General features: G+C 42.3%; 1 protein-coding gene across 1 annotated transcript; it reads left to right on the top strand.

The window, feature by feature from the left end:
- Positions 1-16229: 16229 nt before the first annotated feature.
- LOC140548297 (CD276 antigen homolog) lies at positions 16230-16827 on the top strand. Its single transcript, XM_072671818.1, has 2 exons — positions 16230-16243; positions 16325-16827. Exons 1-2 carry the CDS (start codon positions 16231-16233, stop codon positions 16714-16716), a joined length of 405 nt encoding a protein of 134 aa, XP_072527919.1. The 5' UTR covers position 16230; the 3' UTR covers positions 16717-16827.
- The last annotated feature ends 7182 nt before the right edge of the window (positions 16828-24009 follow it).

Here is a 24009-nt window from a genome sequence, read left to right as displayed (position 1 = left end):
CCTCCTAATCCAAGTCCTCCTGCTGCTCCTCCAGGATTCCTACTTTCTACTGTTTGAAGCTGCTGATGTTGTTGTGAGAGAAACACTTGTCTGAATGAGAGTTAAAATTTTTTTATTGTAAATTGGATTTATAAAATTTATTTTTACCATGAATGGTAATACGATCTGAACTGTTGTAAATTTATTTTATTAAGTTGTGTTTTATGAAATTGGTATTGGGTACGTCTAAAAGACCTCGCCTACATCCTGAGAACATTTAAATATGGCTCAACATTTAGCTGCAGCTACTGTAGCCTAAATTAGATTAAGCTCATTTTAATTATTGAAATATTTCAAGTATTAATGTAATATTTTTTGCCTGTATTGTGCTGTTGCAGTTTTGACATATTTTAAATAAATAATGAACAGTCGAGGGACATAAAATAATAATAATAATGTTTATTTGTTTAAAACATGTACTTCCTGTACTTTGGTGGTCAGGAGCTGAACTGGGGGCAGCTGATGAAAAACATGTTCTGGATGATGTTTGGTTTCGTTTTTGAAGCTCCGCCCATTTACAGTTTTAAGCCCTGACTGTTCAGAGGCGCGCGACTATTTGAATTTCAGTCATCCATCCATTCATCCATTCATTCATCCATTCATCCATCAATTCATCCATCCAGGATCTGATGAACAGAAGCGAGTCAATGACCGGACCGGGACTCGGTCAGGGGTAAGTCTGGACCTCCTGCTAGTCTTTAATCAGAGGCTGAGCTGCTGCTGCTGCTGCTGCTGCTGCTGCTTTAGCTGTGGGGCTGTGGAGCTTACAGCCAGTGCAGGGGTGCAGACCCACCGACCTGCGGTTTAACACAGTGAATTAGATATTAATAAATAGATAATGTTGTCCTGTGTTATTAAATGTTAAATTATTAAATGTAATTAAAGACTGTTATGTGGGTGGAACTGCTACTCTACGCTCAGCCCTCCTCCTGTATCCGGGCATCAGGATTCATCAACACTGGACACTGGATTAACCTACAGAGACTCAGAGGCTTTAGCGCCCCCTACTTGTCGAAACCTCCCTATCCAAGTCCTCCTCCAGGATTCCTACTTTCTACTGTTTGAAGCTGCTGATGATGTTGTGAGAGAAACACTTGTCTGAATGAGAGTTACAAATTTTTATTGTAAATTGGATTTATAAAATGTATTATCATTAATTAACATTTTTTTATTGGTATTGGGTACGTCTAAAAGACCTTGCCTACATCCTGAGGACATAAAAAAAAATAAAATAAAATAAAAAAAAATTTTATTTGTCACATACATAGTCATACACAGTATAACTTGCAGTGAAATGCTTTTATGACAGTCTGCCCACATCAAGCTATACAATAAAAATCTACATTTAAACTTAACTAAACCTTAACTTAATGAAGTAAAGTGCAAAAGAAAAATAAAATTAAAAAAATAAAAATAGAATGTTACATTTAAGTTAAAAAATTAAATATGAAAATATAGAAATATAAGCAAAAAAAATACAAATATACAAATATATATACACAGATGGAATAGTGCGTGTCTGTATATATATATACATATGTACATATTTATCTGTATGTGAGTGTATGTGTGATATTTTCGTTATTGTCCGTAGTGTGTTTTCCGTGAGCCATGGTTGTGTATTGTAGTGAGTGAGGGTCCAGTTTGTGTATGTAGATGTTTTAATGTAGTGTCCTAGTCCCTGTCCCCATTCAGGGCACTGATGGCTTGTGGAAAGAAGCTCCTCCTCATTCTCTCTGTGTTAGCCTTCAGGGTTCTTAAGCGTTTCCCCGAGGGCAACAGAGAGAACAGTTCATTGTTGGGATGACTGGGGTCCTTCACAATCTTCTTGGCCTTGGTCCAACACCTCTTCTGTAGATGGACTGCAGGTCAGGAAACTCCATCCTAGTGATTCGCTCTGCTGAACGTCTCACTCGTCGTAGCACTTGCCTGTCCTGCTTGGTGCTGTTCCCAAACCAGACTGTGATGTTCCCCGTGAGGATGCTCTCGATGGTGCAGGAGTAGAAGGATCGTAGTACCTTGGAGGACAGTCTGAAGTCCCTCAGTCGTCTCAGGTGGTATAGGCGCTGACGAGCCTTCTTCGTTATGGTGTTGATGTGGCAACTCCATGACAGGTCCTGAGAGATGGTCACTCCAAGGTATTTGAAGCTTCCTACCCTATCCACCGCCGTTCCACTGATGTGGACAGGTTGGTAGCTCCTCTGCTGTTTCCTGCTAAAGTCCACAATCAGCTCCTTCGTTTTGCCGGCATTTAGCTGGAGATTATTATTCTGGCACCAGTTCTCCAGGGTTCTAATCTCTTCCAGGTAGGCCTTCTCGTTATTTCCTGAGATCAGGCCCACCACAACTGTGTCGTCAGCAAACTTAATGATGTTGGTGGAGCTGGAAGTGGCTTTGCAGTCTGAGGTGTACAGCGAGTACAGCAGAGGGCTAAGGACACAGCCCTGAGGGGCTCCGGTACTGAGGGTGAGGGTGGGTGAGACATGCTTGCCTACCCGAACAGCTTGTGGTCTGTTAGTGAGGAAGTCGGAGATCCAGTCACAGATGGATGGGTGGAGACCTAGATCTTCCAGCTTTGTGGTGAGTCTTGAGGGAATAATAGTGTTAAATGCTGAACTGTAGTCCACAAACAGCATTTTAACATAATTACCCCTCCCAGCATCCAGATGTGTCATCGATGTGTGGAGAAGGTGAGCGATGGCATCATCTGTGGAACGGTTTGGACGGTATGCAAACTGAAACGGGTCCAGGGTGTCGGGCAGCGTGGATGTGATGAAGTCTCTCACCAGCTTCTCGAAGCACTTCATCACGACTGATGTGAGGGCGACTGGGCGGTAGTCGTTGAGGCAGGCTGGCTGTGGTAGCTCTGCTCTGCGCTCCTTCAGCAGGTCACACATCTCTAATTTCTCCACACATGCGAGCAGAGAGCTGAGCTTCCATATCCGGAAGATTGTTGAAGGAGCACGAAGACAAGCCGGTGCCCGTATACGGATGCTTCCTCCGCTATTGGTGGACAGACATCACGTGACACCGCCCACATTCAAATCTGATTGGCTGAGCCGCGTTCACCCCGCTGGAGAATACAGGCTACACGCGCCCTTATTATTATTATTTTTTAGTCGTATAGTATTATAGTAGTGTTTTATTTTTGAGCTTTTGCCCTCAGTGCTGACTGTTAACGGACTACGCTGTGTAGCGGAAGGATCGTTTATTGCAAATATATTTTTTTAATAATTACATTATTATTATTTATTAATTGAAAAAAAGTCTTTTCCACTGAACTAAACTCACTTCCATGATTCAGTCATTAAGAATTATTTTTTTACATGACTATTATCCAACCTTTCTTCATCTTTTTGTCAACCCAGTTTGTTACTACTCTAATATGTAAATGACCTGGTCTGATTGGCTGGGGTTGTAAAAAAAAAAAAAATAATAATAATACAGTGGTGTGTGTGGGGGTATATATATATATATATATATATATATATATATGTAACAATAGTCAATCAGCCGTCTTTGGTTGGAGCTCCAAGGCTAATGTAGCTAACAACTAGCCCACCAGTTAGTGTGGTGCTAACTGCTTGCCTCCAGCCGTGGTGGGCTGTGTAACAGCTATAGTAACTGGGTTGTACTTGTGTGTTTTTAGCTACTGAGTGACAGTATTGTTTAGATGTAGCGTACTGTATGGACTTGAATTGTATCATATTGTGACTAGCATTTGGTTTAAATCGTATTGTTTACATATGACATGTCTACTAAAATATTGTACTTTAACTGAGCCGCTGATGTTCTTCTGATGTTTCTGCTGATGTTCTTCTGATGTTTCTGCAGATGTCGGCGCATCGCTGTGCTCCTGCTGCTGCTCCTGCTGCTGCTGCTGATGATGATGATGATGATGATAGACAAAGGTGAGAACGTCACCGACCTCAGGGTGTGAGGGAAGGGAAATCCAGGCCTGTCTACACACCTGTAACCTGTTTCCCTTCCAGTGTTTCTGCAGGAGATCAAAGCTGTAGTTGGAGACTCCGTCATCCTGCCCTGTTCACACAGTGATGAGGCTCTGAAGGACACAGTGACGGTGTTCTGGAGGTACAGAGACAGTAAGATAGTGTACGACATAATCATGGGCGAACAATGGATAATAGAGCAGGAGTCAGCGTTCAGAGACAGAGTGGAGAGTTTTCCAGACGAGTGGAGAAACGGCAACTTCTCCATCAGACTGAGCGATGTGAGGGAGTCTGATGAAGGACCGTACACCTGCTTCATTCCAGCTCTCCGCCATCAAACACCCCTACATCTCAGAGTTGAAGAAGAGCTGCGGAGTCGAGACGTTAAACCGAGTCTGGAGAACCTCCTGCTGTTCCCTGCAGCTCTGCTGTGACTGACCCTCCTGCACATCTGACTTCCAGGACTCCCGTTTGGAGATCTGGTGTTGACCTCCTCTTTTTTACGGGTGTGGTTGGTGATGGGTACTGAGTGCTTCATCAGCAACACTGGACACTGGATTAACCTACAGAGACTCACAGGCTTTAGCGCCCCCTACTTGTTGAAACCTCCTTATCCAAGTCCTCCTGCTGCTCCTCCAGAATTCCTACTTTCTACTGTTTGAAGCTGCTGATGATGTTGTGAGAGAAACACTTGTCTGAATGAGAGTTACAATTTTTTTTATTGTAAATTGGATTTATAAAATGTATTTTTACCATGAATGGTAATACGATCTGAACTGGTGTAAATTTATTTTATTAAGTTGTGTTTTATGAAATTGGTATTGGGTACGTCTAAAAGACCTCGCCTACATCCTGAGAACATTTAAATATGGCTCAACATTTAGCTGCAGCTACTCTAGCCTAAATTAGATTAAGCTCATTTTAATTATTTAAAGATTTCAAGTATTAATGTAATATTTTAAAGTTTGCCTGTATTGTGCTGTTGCAGTTTTGAGATATTTAAAATAAATAATGAACAGTCGAGGGACATAAAAGAATAATAATAATAATAATGTTTATTTGTTTAAAACATGTACTTCCTGTACTTTGGTGGTCAGGAGCTGAACTGGGGGCAGCTGATGAAAAACATGTTCTGGATGATGTTTGGTTTCGTTTTTGAAGCTCCGCCCATTTACAGTTTTAAGCCCTGACTGTTCAGAGGCGCGACTATTTAAATATGAAGTCATCCATCAATTCATCCATTCATTCATTCATCAATTCATCAATTCATCCATCCAGGATCTGATGAACAGAAGCGACTCAATGACCGGACCGGGACTCGGTCAGGGGTAAGTCTGGACCTCCTGCTAGTCTTTAATCAGAGGCTGAGCTGCTGCTGCTGCTGCTGCTGCTGCTGCTTTAGCTGTGGGGCTGTGGAGCTCACAGCCAGTGCAGGGGTGCAGACCCACCGACCTGCGGTTTAACACAGTGAACTACAGCGTAACAGGGCTGTAAATCTGAGCTCTCGTGCTAAAAACCCCACAAACTGATGCTAACTCTGCTGCGCTCACGAGCCCGGTGACAGGTCTGCTGCCTGGTTAGACTGCGACACGGAAACACGACGACAAGCTGCTGCTGCTGCAGTTTGACTTTAATACATTATGTAATAATTTTTTTTACCTAAACTACATAAATCAGTGTTGATAAACAGGTTAATAAATAGATAATGTTGTCCCGTGTTATTAAATGTTAAATTATTAAATGTAATTAAAGACTGTTATGTGGGTGGAACTGCTACTCTACGCTCAGCCCTCCTCCTGTATCCGGGCCTGGGACCGGCGAAGTGACCCTAAAAGAGACACTTTGATTTAATTTATTTATTTTATATTGTTTTATGTTTTATTTTAGTTTTTGTTGCTAGTTTTGAGGTGAGTGAGTGAGACTGTGTAAGTTGGTTAAATGCAGTGATTTATTATTATTGTCTGAAGACGCGTTTCTATTTACATCCGGCTCTGGAATAAGGGGCGGGGTCAGCGGCGGCTTTGAGCATGCGCAGTTCATATGCAGTGTGGCAGCAGAGCTATTATTTTATTATTTTATTATTTACATACATGAATATTTGTAGAATTCAGTCATTGTTCATTATAATAATAATAATAGTGACACAATTCAAGTATTATTTTTTCTGGTTAGCGATTCGTTTTGCACAAATCGTATTGTTTAAATACGACATGTCTACTAAAGTATTGTACTTTAACTGATGTTCTGCTGATGTTCTGCTGATGTTCTGCTGATGTTTCTGCTGATGTTTCTGCAGATGTCGGCGCATCGCTGTGCTTCTGCTGCTGATGATAGACAAAGGTGAGAACGTCACCGACCTCAGAGTGTGAGGGAAGGGAAATCCAGGCCTGTCTACACACCTGTAACCTGTTTCCCTTTCAGTGTTTCTGCAGGAGATCAAAGCTGTAGTCGGAGACTCCGTCATCCTGCCCTGTTCACACAGTGATGAGGCTCTGAAAACCACAGCGACGGTGTGCTGGAGATACAGAGACAGTAAGATAGTGTACAACATAATCAGGGGTGAAGCACAGGTTGATGAACAGGAGGAAGCGTTCAGAGACAGAGTCGAGAGTTTTCCAAACGAGTGGAGAAACGGCAACTTCTCCATCAGACTGAGCGATGTGAGGGAGTCTGATGAAGGACCGTACACCTGCTTCATCCCAGATCTCCGCCATCAAACACACCTACATCTCAGAGTGGAAGGTAAAGGTTCTGTTGGGGTTTATTAGACAGGGGAACTGTTACAGGGCCCGTATCCTAGGAGGTTCTCGAACGTTCTGATATGTCAGATATTGACCGTCTTGGTTAAGTGTGTGTGTGTGTGTGTGTGTTTTGTAGTGGAGATGTTTCTCCTTCTGTCTCTAATGGGTTCATTTCTTTTAAGTTCCAGTTGCAGCAGTGACTGTAGTGGTAAGACTAGAAGAGCTGCGGAGCCGAGATGTTAAACCGAATCTGGAGAACCTCCTGCTGTTCCCTGCAGCTCTGCTGGGACTGACCCTCCTGCACATCTGACTTCCAGGACTCCCGTTTGGAGATCTGGTGTTGACCTCCTCTTTTTTACGGGTGTGGTTGGTGATGGGTACTGAGTGCTTCATCAGGAACACTGAACACTGGATTAACCTACAGAGACTCACAGGCTTTAGCGCCCCCTACTTGTTGAAACCTCCTAATCCAAGTCCTCCTGCTGCTCCTCCAGAATTCCTACTTTCTACTGTTTGAAGCTTCTGATGTTGTTGTGAGAGAAACACTAGTCTGAATGAGAGTTACAAATTTTTTTATTGTAAATTGTATTTATAAAATGTATGTTCATTAATTAACATTATGCTTTTTTTTTTATTGGTATTGGGTACGTCTAAAAGACCTTGCCTACATCCTGAGAACATTTAAATATGGCTCAACATTTAGCTGCAGCTACTGTAGCCTAAATTAGATTAAGCTAATTTTAATTATTTAAAGATTTCAAGTATTAATGTAATATTTAAAAGTTTGCCTGTATTGTGCTGTTGCAGTTTTGAGATATTTAAAATAAATAATGAACAGTCGAGGGACATAAAAGAATAATAATAATAATAATGTTTATTTGTTTAAAACATGTACTTCCTGTACTTTGGTGGTCAGGAGCTGAACTGGGGGCAGCTGATGAAAAACATGTTCTGGATGATGTTTGGTTTCGTTTTTGAAGCTCCGCCCATTTACAGTTTTAAGCCCTGACTGTTCAGAGGCGCGCGACTATTTAAATTTCAGTCATCCATCCATTCATCCATTCATTCATCCATTCATCCATCAATTCATCCATCCAGGATCTGATGAACAGAAGCGAGTCAATGAGCGGACCGGGACTCGGTCAGGGGTAAGTCTGGACCTCCTGCTAGTCTTTAATCAGAGGCTGAGCTGCTGCTGCTGCTGCTGCTGCTGCTGCTTTAGCTGTGGGGCTGTGGAGCTCACAGCCAGTGCAGGGGTGCAGACCCACCGACCTGCGGTTTAACACAGTGAACTACAGCGTAACAGGGCTGTAAATCTGAGCTCTCGTGCTAAAAAACCCACAAACTGATGCTGACTCTGCTGCGCTCACGAGCCCGGTGACAGGTCTGCTGCCTGGTCTGCACGCGCCCATATAAACAAGCGGATATGTGTCGCGAGCTCACTGTACAGTAAATGTTCTGGAAATCGCACGTGTATGAAAATGTTCCACAGACTGTAGCTCTGCTCTGCGCTCCTTCAGCAGGTCACACATCTCTAATTTCTCCACACATGCGAGCAGAGAGCTGAGCTTCCATATCCGGAAGATTGTTGAAGGAGCACGAAGACAAGCTGCTGCTGCTGCAGTTTGACTTTAATGACTTATATATATATTTTTTACCTAAACTACATAAATCAGTGTTGGTAAACAGGTTAATAAATAGATAATGTTGTCCTGTGTTATTAAATGTTCATTATAATAATAATAATAATAATAATAAAAATAATAGTGACACAATTCAAGTATTATTTTTTCTGGTTAGCGATTCGTTTTGCACAAATCGTATTGTTTAAATACGACATGTCTACTAAAGTATTGTACTTTAACTGATGTTCTGCTGATGTTTCTGCTGATGTTTCTGCAGATGTCGGCGCATCGCTGTGCTCCTGCTGCTGCTGATGATGATGATGATAGACAAAGGTGAGAACGTCACCGACCTCAGGGTGTGAGGGAAGGGAAATCCAGGCCTGTCTACACACCTGTAACCTGTTTCCCTTTCAGTGTTTCTGCAGGAGATCAAAGCTGTAGTCGGAGACTCCGTCATCCTGCCCTGTTCACACAGTGATGAGGCTCTGAAGGACACAGTGACGGTGTTCTGGAGGTACAGAGACAGTAAGACAGTCTACGACATAATCAGGGGTGAAGAATGGATAATAGAGCAGGAGCCAGCGTTCAGAGACAGAGTGGAGAGTTTTCCAGACGAGTGGAGAAACGGCAACTTCTCCATCAGACTGAGCGATGTGAGGGAGTCTGATGAAGGACCGTACACCTGCTTCATCCCAGATCTCCGTCATCAAACACACCTACATCTCAGAGTTGAAGGTAAAGGTTCTTTTGGGGTTTATTAGACGGGGGAACTGTTACAGGGCCCGTATCCTAGGAGGTTCTCGAACGTTCTGATATGTCAGATATTGACCGTCTTGGTTAAGTGTGTGTGTGTGTGTGTGTGTTTTGTAGTGGAGATGTTTCTCCTTCTGTCTCTAATGGGTTCATTTCTTTTAAGTAACAGTTGCAGCAGTGACTGTAGTGGTAAGACGAGTAGAACTGAAGAGTCGAGATGTTAAAACGAGTCCAGAGAACCTCCTGCTGTTCCTTGCAGCTCTGCTGGGACTGACCCTCCTGCACATCTGACTTCCAGGACTCTAGTTTGGAGATCTGGTGTTGACCTCCTCTTTTCTACGGGTGTGGTTGGTGATGGGTACTGAGTGCTTCATCAGGAACACTGAACACTGGATTAACCTACAGAGACTCAGAGGCGCCCCCTACTTGTTGAAACCTCCTAATCCAAGTCCTCCTGCTGCTCCTCCAGAATTCCTACTTTCTACTGTTTGAAGCTGCTGATGTTGTTGTGAGAGAAACACTTGTCTCTATTTTTTATTGTAAATTGTATTTTATCAAATGATTTATCATTAATTAACATTTTTAGTAAAATTGTGCTTTTTTATTGGTATTGACGACATTTAAATATGGCTCAACATTTAGCTGCAGCTACTGTAGCCTAAATTAGATTAAGCTCATTTTAATAATTTAAATATTTCAAGTATTAATGTAATATTTTAAAGTTTGTTCCGAGTGCCTGTATTGTGCTGTTGCAGTTTTGACATATTTAGAAAAAATAATGGACAGTCGAGGGACAAAAAATAATATATATTTTTTAATCAAATAAAAATATGGGCACAATTGGCCTTGCTCTCTGCAGGTTAAGTAGATTGCACTCTCTCCCACATCACTTTGCTGCAGTGCTGGCCATCGCTGGCATCTGTGGGCTGGTTTGTCGGAGCCGGGTATGCACAACATAAGCTTTCATATCACAAATTGTCTAAAATATCATTTATAGTCAAAGAATAATCAAAAAAATATGTTTTCTAGTCAAAATAGTTTAAAAAATCAAAAACACGCTTGTGGTTGTTTTACTCGTCGCTGTTTGAGATAAGAAAGTCTATGAATGCATAAACATAAAATCAAGATCAGGAAAAACTAAGTTATATTATTTGTATGATATTTTATATGTGAATTATTATACCATCACACTCTGGTTAAATTACACGTATTTTAAAAAGAGTAAGTAAAAAAAATAAACATTCTGGATGATGATTGGTTTAAAGTTTTTAAGCCCCGCCCATTTAGTCTGGCTTCCTTATAACCAGCCTGACCGGCGAGAGTATTTACATTTCAAGTCATCCATCCATTCATCGATTGACCCAGGATCTGATGAACAGAAGCGAGTCAATGACCGGACCGGGACTCGGTCAGGGGTAAGTCTGGACCTCCTGCTAGTCTTTAATCAGAGGCTGAGCTGCTGCTGCTGCTGCTGCTGCTGCTGCTTTAGCTGTGGGGCTGTGGAGCTCACAGCCAGTGCAGGGGTGCAGACCCACCGACCTGCGGTTTAACACAGTGAACTACAGCGTAACAGGGCTGTAAATCTGAGCTCTCGTGCTAAAAAACCCACAAACTGATGCTGACTCTGCTGCGCTCACGAGCCCGGTGACAGGTCTGCTGCCTGGTCTGCACGCGCCCACATAAACAAGCGGATATGTGTCGCGAGCTTACTGTACAGTAAATGTTCTGGAAATCGCACGTGTATGAAAATGTTCCACAGACTGTAGCTCTGCTCTGCGCTCCTTCAGCAGGTCACACATCTCTAATTTCTCCACACATGCGAGCAGAGAGCTGAGCTTCCATATCCGGAAGATTGGTGAAGGAGCACGAAGACAAGCTGCTGCTGCTCCCGCGCGCGAATCTCTACCTTCCGCTGTCTGCATAGCGATTGGCTGTCGCTACTCAAAATGACTTTAATACATTACGTAAGACATTTTTTACCTAAACTACATAAATCAGTGTTGGTAAACAGGTTAATAAATAGATAATGTTGTCCTGTGTTATTAAATGTTCATTATAATAATAATAATTATAATAATAATAATAATAATAGTGACACAATTCAAGTATTATTTTTTCTGGTTAGCGATTCGTTTTGCACAAATCGTATTGTTTAAATACGACATGTCTACTAAAGTATTGTACTTTAACTGATGTTCTGCTGATGTTTCTGCTGATGTTTCTGCAGATGTCGGCGCATCGCTGTGCTCCTGCTGCTGATGATAGACAAAGGTGAGAACTTCACCGACCTCAGGGCCTGAGGGAAGTGAAATCCAGGCCTGTCTACACACCTGTAACCTGTTTCCCTTCCAGTGTTTCTGCAGGAGATCAAAGCTGTAGTTGGAGACTCCGTCATCCTGCCCTGTTCACACAGTGATGAGGCTCTGAAGGACACAGTGACGGTGTTCTGGAGATACAGAGACAGTAAGACAGTTTATGACATAATCAGGAGTGAAGCACATTTTGAGGAGCAGGAGCCAGCGTTCAGAGACAGAGTGGAGAGTTTTCCAGACGAGTGGAGAAACGGCAACTTCTCCATCAGACTGAGAGATGTGAGGGAGTCTGATGAAGGACCGTACACCTGCTTCATCCCAGATCTCCGTCATCAAACACGCCTACATCTCAGAGTGGAAGGTAAAGGTTCTGTTGGGGTTTATTAGACAGGGGAACTGCTACAGGGCCCGTATCCTAGGAGGTTCTCGAACGTTCTGATATGTCAGATATCGACCGTCTTGGTTAAGTGTGTGTGTGTGTGTGTGTGTGTGTGTGTGTGTGTGTGTGTGTGTGTGTGTGTGTTTTGTAGTGGAGATGTTTCTCCTTCTGTCTCTAATGGGTTCATTTCTTTTAAGTTCCAGTTTCAGCAGTGACTGTAGCGGTAAGACGAGAAGAGCTGCAGAGTCGAGACGTTAAACCGAGTCCAGAGAACCTCCTGCTGTTCCTTGCAGTTTTGCTGGGACTGACCCTCCTGCACATCTGACTTCCAGGACTCCCGTTTGGAGATCTGGTGTTGACCTCCTCTTTTTTACGGGTGTGGTTGGTGATGGGTACTGAGTGCTTCATCAGCAACACTGGACACTGGATTAACCTACAGAGACTCACAGGCTTTAGCGCCCCCTACTTGTCGTAACCTCCTAATCCAAGTCCTCCTGCTGCTCCTCCAGGATTCCTACTTTCTACTGTTTGAAGCTGCTGATGTTGTTGTGAGAGAAACACTTGTCTGAATGAGAGTTAAAATTTTTTTATTGTAAATTGGATTTATAAAATTTATTTTTACCATGAATGGTAATACGATCTGAACTGGTGTAAATTTATTTTATTAAGTTGTGTTTTATGAAATTGGTATTGAGTACGTCTAAAAGACCTTGCCTACATCCTGAGAACATTTAAATATGGCTCAACATTTAGCTGCAGCTACTGTAGCCTAAATTAGATTAAGCTCATTTTAATTATTGAAATATTTCAAGTATTAATGTAATATTTTTTGCCGGTATTGTGCTGTTGCAGTTTTGACATATTTTAAATAAATAATGAACAGTCGAGGGACATAAAATAATAATAATAATGTTTATTTGTTTAAAACATGTACTTCCTGTACTTTGGTGGTCAGGAGCTGAACTGGGGGCAGCTGATGAAAAACATGTTCTGGATGATGTTTGGTTTCGTTTATGAAGCTCCGCCCATTTACAGTTTAAGACCTGACTGTTCAGAGGCGCGCGACTATTTGAATTTCAGTCATCCATCCATTCATCCATTCATTCATCCATTCATCCATCAATTCATCCATCCAGGATCTGATGAACAGAAGCGAGTCAATGACCGGACCGGGACTCGGTCAGGGGTAAGTCTGGACCTCCTGCTAGTCTTTAATCAGAGGCTGAGCTGCTGCTGCTGCTGCTGCTGCTGCTGCTTTAGCTGTGGGGCTGTGGAGCTTACAGCCAGTGCAGGGGTGCAGACCCACCGACCTGCGGTTTAACACAGTGAATTAGATATTAATAAATAGATAATGTTGTCCTGTGTTATTAAATGTTAAATTATTAAATGTAATTAAAGACTGTTATGTGGGTGGAACTGCTACTCTACGCTCAGCCCTCCTCCTGTATCCGGGCATCAGGATTCATCAACACTGGACACTGGATTAACCTACAGAGACTCAGAGGCTTTAGCGCCCCCTACTTGTCGAAACCTCCCTATCCAAGTCCTCCTCCAGGATTCCTACTTTCTACTGTTTGAAGCTGCTGATGATGTTGTGAGAGAAACACTTGTCTGAATGAGAGTTACAAATTTTTATTGTAAATTGGATTTATAAAATGTATTATCATTAATTAACATTTTTTTATTGGTATTGGGTACGTCTAAAAGACCTTGCCTACATCCTGAGGACATAAAAAAAAATAAAATAAAATAAAAAAAAATTTTATTTGTCACATACATAGTCATACACAGTATAACTTGCAGTGAAATGCTTTTATGACAGTCTGCCCACATCAAGCTATACAATAAAAATCTACATTTAAACTTAACTAAACCTTAACTTAATGAAGTAAAGTGCAAAAGAAAAATAAAATTAAAAAAATAAAAATAGAATGTTACATTTAAGTTAAAAAATTAAATATGAAAATATAGAAATATAAGCAAAAAAAATACAAATATACAAATATATATACACAGATGGAATAGTGCGTGTCTGTATATATATATACATATGTACATATTTATCTGTATGTGAGTGTATGTGTGATATTTTCGTTATTGTCCGTAGTGTGTTTTCCGTGAGCCATGGTTGTGTATTGTAGTGAGTGAGGGTCCAGTTTGTGTATGTAGATGTTTTAATGTAGTGTCCTAGTCCCTGTCCCCATTCAGGGCACTGATGGCTTGTGGAAAGAAGCTCCTCCTCATTCTCTCTGTGTTAGCCTTCAGGGTTCTTAAGCGTTTCCCCGAGGGCAACAGAGAGAACAGTTCATTGTTGGGATGACTGGGGTCCTTCACAATCTTCTTGGCCTTGGTCCAACACCTCTTCTGTAGATGGACTGCAGGTCAGGAAACTCCATCCTAGTGATTCGCTCTGCTGAACGTCTCACTCGTCGTAGCACTTGCCTGTCCTGCTTGGTGCTGTTCCCAAACCAGACTGTGATGTTCCCCGTGAGGATGCTCTCGATGGTGCAGGAGTAGAAGGATCGTAGTACCTTGGAGGACAGTCTGAAGTCCCTCAGTCGTCTCAGGTGGTATAGGCGCTGACGAGCCTTCTTCGTTATGGTGTTGATGTGGCAACTCCATGACAGGTCCTGAGAGATGGTCACTCCAAGGTATTTGAAGCTTCCTACCCTATCCACCGCCGTTCCACTGATGTGGACAGGTTGGTAGCTCCTCTGCTGTTTCCTGCTAAAGTCCACAATCAGCTCCTTCGTTTTGCCGGCATTTAGCTGGAGATTATTATTCTGGCACCAGTTCTCCAGGGTTCTAATCTCTTCCAGGTAGGCCTTCTCGTTATTTCCTGAGATCAGGCCCACCACAACTGTGTCGTCAGCAAACTTAATGATGTTGGTGGAGCTGGAAGTGGCTTTGCAGTCTGAGGTGTACAGCGAGTACAGCAGAGGGCTAAGGACACAGCCCTGAGGGGCTCCGGTACTGAGGGTGAGGGTGGGTGAGACATGCTTGCCTACCCGAACAGCTTGTGGTCTGTTAGTGAGGAAGTCGGAGATCCAGTCACAGATGGATGGGTGGAGACCTAGATCTTCCAGCTTTGTGGTGAGTCTTGAGGGAATAATAGTGTTAAATGCTGAACTGTAGTCCACAAACAGCATTTTAACATAATTACCCCTCCCAGCATCCAGATGTGTCATCGATGTGTGGAGAAGGTGAGCGATGGCATCATCTGTGGAACGGTTTGGACGGTATGCAAACTGAAACGGGTCCAGGGTGTCGGGCAGCGTGGATGTGATGAAGTCTCTCACCAGCTTCTCGAAGCACTTCATCACGACTGATGTGAGGGCGACTGGGCGGTAGTCGTTGAGGCAGGCTGGCTGTGGTAGCTCTGCTCTGCGGTCCTTCAGCAGGTCACACATCTCTAATTTCTCCACACATGCGAGCAGAGAGCTGAGCTTCCATATCCGGAAGATTGGTGAAGGAGCACGAAGACAAGCCGGTGCCCGTATACGGATGCTTCCTCCGCTATTGGTGGACAGACATCACGTGACACCGCCTACATTCAAATCTGATTGGCTGAGCCGCGTTCACCCCGCTGGAGAATACAGGCTACACGCGCCCTTATTATTATTATTTTTTAGTCGTATAGTATTATAGTAGTGTTTTATTTTTGAGCTTTTGCCCTCAGTGCTGACTGTTAACGGACTACGCTGTGTAGCGGAAGGATCGTTTATTGCAAATATATTTTTTTAATAATTACATTATTATTATTTATTAATTGAAAAAAAGTCTTTTCCACTGAACTAAACTCACTTCCATGATTCAGTCATTAAGAATTATTTTTTTACATGACTATTATCCAACCTTTCTTCATCTTTTTGTCAACCCAGTTTGTTACTACTCTAATATGTAAATGACCTGGTCTGATTGGCTGGGGTTGTAAAAAAAAAAATAATAATAATAATACAGTGGTGTGTGTGGGGGTATATATATATATATATATATATATATATATATATATATATATATATATATATGTAACAATAGTCAATCAGCCGTCTTTGGTTGGAGCTCCAAGGCTAATGTAGCTAACAACTAGCCCACCAGTTAGTGTGGTGCTAACTGCTTGCCTCCAGCCGTGGTGGGCTGTGTAACAGCTATAGTAACTGGGTTGTACTTGTGTGTTTTTAGCTACTGAGTGACAGTATTGTTTAGATGTAGCGTACTGTATGGACTTGAATTGTATCATATTGTGACTAGCATTTGGTTTAAATCGTATTGTTTACATATGACATGTCTACTAAAATATTGTACTTTAACTGAGCCGCTGATGTTCTTCTGATGTTTCTGCTGATGTTCTTCTGATGTTTCTGCAGATGTCGGCGCATCGCTGTGCTCCTGCTGCTGCTCCTGCTGCTGCTGCTGATGATGATGATGATGATGATAGACAAAGGTGAGAACGTCACCGACCTCAGGGTGTGAGGGAAGGGAAATCCAGGCCTGTCTACACACCTGTAACCTGTTTCCCTTCCAGTGTTTCTGCAGGAGATCAAAGCTGTAGTTGGAGACTCCGTCATCCTGCCCTGTTCACACAGTGATGAGGCTCTGAAGGACACAGTGACGGTGTTCTGGAGGTACAGAGACAGTAAGATAGTGTACGACATAATCATGGGCGAACAATGGATAATAGAGCAGGAGTCAGCGTTCAGAGACAGAGTGGAGAGTTTTCCAGACGAGTGGAGAAACGGCAACTTCTCCATCAGACTGAGCGATGTGAGGGAGTCTGATGAAGGACCGTACACCTGCTTCATTCCAGCTCTCCGCCATCAAACACCCCTACATCTCAGAGTTGAAGAAGAGCTGCGGAGTCGAGACGTTAAACCGAGTCTGGAGAACCTCCTGCTGTTCCCTGCAGCTCTGCTGTGACTGACCCTCCTGCACATCTGACTTCCAGGACTCCCGTTTGGAGATCTGGTGTTGACCTCCTCTTTTTTACGGGTGTGGTTGGTGATGGGTACTGAGTGCTTCATCAGCAACACTGGACACTGGATTAACCTACAGAGACTCACAGGCTTTAGCGCCCCCTACTTGTTGAAACCTCCTTATCCAAGTCCTCCTGCTGCTCCTCCAGAATTCCTACTTTCTACTGTTTGAAGCTGCTGATGATGTTGTGAGAGAAACACTTGTCTGAATGAGAGTTACAATTTTTTTTATTGTAAATTGGATTTATAAAATGTATTTTTACCATGAATGGTAATACGATCTGAACTGGTGTAAATTTATTTTATTAAGTTGTGTTTTATGAAATTGGTATTGGGTACGTCTAAAAGACCTCGCCTACATCCTGAGAACATTTAAATATGGCTCAACATTTAGCTGCAGCTACTGTAGCCTAAATTAGATTAAGCTCATTTTAATTATTTAAAGATTTCAAGTATTAATGTAATATTTTAAAGTTTGCCTGTATTGTGCTGTTGCAGTTTTGAGATATTTAAAATAAATAATGAACAGTCGAGGGACATAAAAGAATAATAATAATAATAATGTTTATTTGTTTAAAACATGTACTTCCTGTACTTTGGTGGTCAGGAGCTGAACTGGGGGCAGCTGATGAAAAACATGTTCTGGATGATGTTTGGTTTCGTTTTTGAAGCTCCGCCCATTTACAGTTTTAAGCCCTGACTGTTCAGAGGCGCGCGACTATTTGAGTACAACCCATCCATCCATTCATTCATTCATCAATTCATCAATTCATCCATCCAGGATCTGATGAACAGAAGCGACTCAATGACCGGACCGGGACTCGGTCAGGGGTAAGTCTGGACCTCCTGCTAGTCTTTAATCAGAGGCTGAGCTGCTGCTGCTGCTGCTGCTGCTGCTGCTTTAGCTGTGGGGCTGTGGAGCTCACAGCCAGTGCAGGGGTGCAGACCCACCGACCTGCGGTTTAACACAGTGAACTACAGCGTAACAGGGCTGTAAATCTGAGCTCTCGTGCTAAAAACCCCACAAACTGATGCTAACTCTGCTGCGCTCACGAGCCCGGTGACAGGTCTGCTGCCTGGTTAGACTGCGACACGGAAACACGACGACAAGCTGCTGCTGCTGCAGTTTGACTTTAATACATTATGTAATAATTTTTTTTACCTAAACTACATAAATCAGTGTTGATAAACAGGTTAATAAATAGATAATGTTGTCCTGTGTTATTAAATGTTAAATTATTAAATGTAATTAAAGACTGTTATGTGGGTGGAACTGCTACTCTACGCTCAGCCCTCCTCCTGTATCCGGGCCTGGGACCGGCGAAGTGACCCTAAAAGAGACACTTTGATTTAATTTATTTATTTTATATTGTTTTATGTTTTATTTTAGTTTTTGTTGCTAGTTTTGAGGTGAGTGAGTGAGACTGTGTAAGTTGGTTAAATGCAGTGATTTATTATTATTGTCTGAAGACGCGTTTCTATTTACATCCGGCTCTGGAATAAGGGGCGGGGTCAGCGGCGGCTTTGAGCATGCGCAGTTCATATGCAGTGTGGCAGCAGAGCTATTATTTTATTATTTTATTATTTACATACATGAATATTTGTAGAATTCAGTCATTGTTCATTATAATAATAATAATAATAATAATAGTGACACAATTCAAGTATTATTTTTTCTGGTTAGCGATTCGTTTTGCACAAATCGTATTGTTTAAATACGACATGTCTACTAAAGTATTGTACTTTAACTGATGTTCTGCTGATGTTCTGCTGATGTTCTGCTGATGTTTCTGCTGATGTTTCTGCAGATGTCGGCGCATCGCTGTGCTTCTGCTGCTGATGATAGACAAAGGTGAGAACGTCACCGACCTCAGGGTGTGAGGGAAGTGAAATCCAGGCCTGTCTACACACCTGTAACCTGTTTCCCTTTCAGTGTTTCTGCAGGAGATCAAAGCTGTAGTCGGAGACTCCGTCATCCTACCCTGTTCACACAGTGATGAGGCTCTGAAAACCACAGCGACGGTGTGCTGGAGATACAGAGACAGTAAGATAGTGTACAACATAATCAGGGGTGAAGCACAGGTTGATGAACAGGAGGAAGCGTTCAGAGACAGAGTCGAGAGTTTTCCAAACGAGTGGAGAAACGGCAACTTCTCCATCAGACTGAGCGATGTGAGGGAGTCTGATGAAGGACCGTACACCTGCTTCATCCCAGATCTCCGCCATCAAACACGCCTACATCTCAGAGTGGAAGGTAAAGGTTCTGTTGGGGTTTATTAGACAGGGGAACTGTTACAGGGCCCGTATCCTAGGAGGTTCTCGAACGTTCTGATATGTCAGATATTGACCGTCTTGGTTAAGTGTGTGTGTGTGTGTGTGTGTTTTGTAGTGGAGATGTTTCTCCTTCTGTCTCTAATGGGTTCATTTCTTTTAAGTTCCAGTTGCAGCAGTGACTGTAGTGGTAAGACTAGAAGAGCTGCGGAGCCGAGATGTTAAACCGAATCTGGAGAACCTCCTGCTGTTCCCTGCAGCTCTGCTGGGACTGACCCTCCTGCACATCTGACTTCCAGGACTCCCGTTTGGAGATCTGGTGTTGACCTCCTCTTTTTTACGGGTGTGGTTGGTGATGGGTACTGAGTGCTTCATCAGGAACACTGAACACTGGATTAACCTACAGAGACTCACAGGCTTTAGCGCCCCCTACTTGTTGAAACCTCCTAATCCAAGTCCTCCTGCTGCTCCTCCAGAATTCCTACTTTCTACTGTTTGAAGCTTCTGATGTTGTTGTGAGAGAAACACTAGTCTGAATGAGAGTTACAAATTTTTTTATTGTAAATTGTATTTATAAAATGTATGTTCATTAATTAACATTATGCTTTTTTTTTTATTGGTATTGGGTACGTCTAAAAGACCTTGCCTACATCCTGAGAACATTTAAATATGGCTCAACATTTAGCTGCAGCTACTGTAGCCTAAATTAGATTAAGCTAATTTTAATTATTTAAAGATTTCAAGTATTAATGTAATATTTAAAAGTTTGCCTGTATTGTGCTGTTGCAGTTTTGAGATATTTAAAATAAATAATGAACAGTCGAGGGACATAAAAGAATAATAATAATAATAATGTTTATTTGTTTAAAACATGTACTTCCTGTACTTTGGTGGTCAGGAGCTGAACTGGGGGCAGCTGATGAAAAACATGTTCTGGATGATGTTTGGTTTCGTTTTTGAAGCTCCGCCCATTTACAGTTTTAAGCCCTGACTGTTCAGAGGCGCGCGACTATTTAAATTTCAGTCATCCATCCATTCATCCATTCATTCATCCATTCATCCATCAATTCATCCATCCAGGATCTGATGAACAGAAGCGAGTCAATGAGCGGACCGGGACTCGGTCAGGGGTAAGTCTGGACCTCCTGCTAGTCTTTAATCAGAGGCTGAGCTGCTGCTGCTGCTGCTGCTGCTGCTGCTTTAGCTGTGGGGCTGTGGAGCTCACAGCCAGTGCAGGGGTGCAGACCCACCGACCTGCGGTTTAACACAGTGAACTACAGCGTAACAGGGCTGTAAATCTGAGCTCTCGTGCTAAAAAACCCACAAACTGATGCTGACTCTGCTGCGCTCACGAGCCCGGTGACAGGTCTGCTGCCTGGTCTGCACGCGCCCATATAAACAAGCGGATATGTGTCGCGAGCTCACTGTACAGTAAATGTTCTGGAAATCGCACGTGTATGAAAATGTTCCACAGACTGTAGCTCTGCTCTGCGCTCCTTCAGCAGGTCACACATCTCTAATTTCTCCACACATGCGAGCAGAGAGCTGAGCTTCCATATCCGGAAGATTGTTGAAGGAGCACGAAGACAAGCTGCTGCTGCTGCAGTTTGACTTTAATGACTTATATATATATTTTTTACCTAAACTACATAAATCAGTGTTGGTAAACAGGTTAATAAATAGATAATGTTGTCCTGTGTTATTAAATGTTCATTATAATAATAATAATAATAATAATAAAAAAAAAAAGCTGTAGTCGGAGACTCCGTCATCCTGCCCTGTTCACACAGTGATGAGGCTCTGAAGGACACAGTGACGGTGTTCTGGAGATACAGAGACAGTAAGACAGTGTACGACATAATCAGGAGTGAAGCACATTTTGAGGAGCAGGAGCCAGCGTTCAGAGACAGAGTGGAGAGTTTTCCAGACGAGTGGAGAAACGGCAACTTCTCCATCAGACTGAGCGATGTGAGGGAGTCTGATGAAGGACCGTACACCTGCTTCATCCCAGCTCTCGACAAACAAACACACCTACATCTCAGAGTGGAAGGTAAAGGTTCTGTTGGGGTTTATTAGACGGGGGAACTGCTACAGGGCCCGTATCTGAGGAGGTTCTCGAACGTTCTGATATGTCAGATATCGACCGTCTTGGTTAAGTGTGTGTGTGTGTGTGTGTGTGTTTTGTAGTGGAGATGTTTCTCCTTCTGTTTCTAATGGGTTCATTTCTTTTAAGTTCCAGTTGCAGCAGTGACTGTAGTGGTAAGACGAGCAGAGCTGAAGAGTCGAGACGTTAAACCGAGTCCAGAGAACCTCCTGCTGTTCCTTGCAGCTCTGCTGGGACTGACCCTCCTGCACATCTGACTTCCAGGATTGTATTTATAAAATGTATTATCATGAATAAACCCTGAACTGTTGTGCGTTTTTTTAATTGAATTGTGGGTTTTTTTATTGGTATTGGGTACGTTTAAAAGACCTTGCCTACATCCGGCTCTGGAATAAGGGGCGGGGTCAGCGGCGGCTTTGAGCATGCGCAGTTCATATGCAGTGTGGCAGCAGAGCTATTATTTTATTATTTTATTATTTACATACATGAATATTTGTAGAATTCAGTCATTGTTCATTATAATAATAATAATAGTGACACAATTCAAGTATTATTTTCTTTTGGTTAGCGATTCGTTTTGCACAAATCGTATTGTTTAAATACGACATGTCTACTAAAGTATTGTACTTTAACTGAGCCGCTGATGTTCTGCTGATGCCGGTGCATCGCTGTGCTCCTGCTGCTGATAATAGACAATGGTGAGAACTTCACCGACCTCAGGGCCTGAGGCAAGTGAAATCCAGGCCTGTCTACACACCTGTAACCTGTTTCCCTGCTCCTGAGTACCTGCAGGGTCTAATTACATATTACGAACCATCAAGACTACTTAGGGCTGGACTCTTACTCGTTCCCAAAATTCAGAAAACCTCAGCAGGGGGAAGAGCCCCAGCTCTGGAATAACCTTCCAGATAATGTTCGGGACTCAGACACAGTCTCAATCTTTAAAACTAAGCTGAAAACTCATCTGTTTAGTTTAGCTTTTGGTAATTAATGTTTCTTAGATAAGGGCTGCAGGTCCAGGGGTTCGCAGACCCAGGGAATTGTAGTATACTGAGATGCTGGAGCTGTCGTCTCGCTGCTTACTCGCGATCACTCAGGTTTGTTGACGGTGGAGCAGATGGATGCTGGTGTTTTCAGGGTGCGCCCGTGTCCGTGTTACCTTCTGGCTCTCTCCTTTTAATTAGGCTGTTCTAGTCAGACCTGCCAGAGTCGTCAGACACACTCTGATACTGCCCAACATTCTCTGCCCTCCATAAAATACCTCTCAGAACTAACCTAAAACCTAAATGGACTCGTAACTATCTGCCACTATTAATATCACCACTATTAACTATCTGCTGTCTGGTTTGGTTATTTTTATCAATAATTAATAAATAGTTCTGATCAGTGGAGGACGGGTCGGGTCCCCCTTGTGAGTCTTGTTTCCTTCCAAAGTTTCTTCCTCCAGCTCTGAGGGAGGTTTTCCTTGCCACTGTCACCGTTGGCTGCTCACTGGGGGTCTTTGATCCTTCATGTCTTTGATCCTTCATGTCTTATGTTATTTTCTTCTTTCTTCTTTTTGTCTGTCTTTTATTAATTACTATTTATGTAAAGCTGCTTTGTGACGATAACAGTTATACGATAACAGTTAAATAAATCTGACTTGACTTGATTGAGAGCTCTAATTTTTTTTATTGTAAATTGTATTTATAAAATGTATTATTACCATCAATGATAATATAGCATGAACTGTTGTACTTTTTTTATTATTATTAAATTGTGTTTGTGTAATTGTGTAAAAGACCTTGCCTACATCCTGAGGACATTTAAATATGGCTCAACATTTAGCTGCAGCTACTGTAATTTGAATGATTTTAAATGTTTAAAGTATTAATGTAATATTTTAAAGTGCCTGTATTGTGTTATTGCAGTTTGACCAATTTAAAATAAATAATGGACAGTCAATGGGGAATTTAATAATAATAACAATAATAACGTTTTGTTTTTTTTTTACATGTACTTTGGTGGTCAGGAGCTGGTGGGGCGGCTGGTGAAAAACATTCTGGATGACGATTGGCTTACAGTTTTGTTGTTGTTTGTTTTTTGCTCCGCCCATTTATATTTCTCTTTCCTTATGACCTGCCTGACTGTTCAGAGGTGCGAATATTTGGATTTCAAGTCATTTATTTATTCAGGAGCTGTTGAACAGAAACGACTCAATGACCGGATCAGGATTCTGTAGTCGTAGTTCATTTCTAAATGCCTTGAACAGCCCATCTCCGTGACTGATATGTTGGACAAGCTTCGTTCTGATTGGCTTGCTCTCAGAACTGAAATATGGGGGTGGAACTACTAGATTTTGATATAAAATGACATCAATTTTGAAAATGACAAAAAAACGCATGCTTGCAATGCTATTCATAAGCTGTTTAGTTTCATGCCCTTGAGAGCCCACCACGTCATCATGTATACCCGCCGCAGCGCTTCCTCCGTTGGTGTAGAGTTAGCTTTTAGCCTCAGCTTTATTTTTATTTTTTATATATATATATTATTATCTATATTCTCTTGAAGTTGCTGTTTTGTTCAGTCCTGAAATGTATTCTCTAGTGGGCGGGAGATGTTATTATGTTTATTACATTTATGTAAATGTTGGGGGTGTAAATCTAACGAGTCAAGACTGTGATGTAACAGTTTTGGGGTTTTGGAAATTGGCCGGTTTTCCAGCTCGGTTTTTGATTTCGGTTCTGCCAGAGATTCTCCTGAAGGAGGAACAGCAGTGTTTAAGGGCCACGATGAACCCTCGGTAGTCAACTACACTCTTTAAAATAAAGGTGCTACAAGGTGATGCCACTTTTGGTTCCATCTCTTGATGCAAAGGTTCTT

This window comes from Salminus brasiliensis, chromosome 25 (assembly GCF_030463535.1).
Source record: "Salminus brasiliensis chromosome 25, fSalBra1.hap2, whole genome shotgun sequence".
NCBI lineage: Eukaryota > Metazoa > Chordata > Actinopteri > Characiformes > Bryconidae > Salminus > Salminus brasiliensis.
This window is presented reverse-complemented; position numbering and strand designations above follow the sequence as displayed.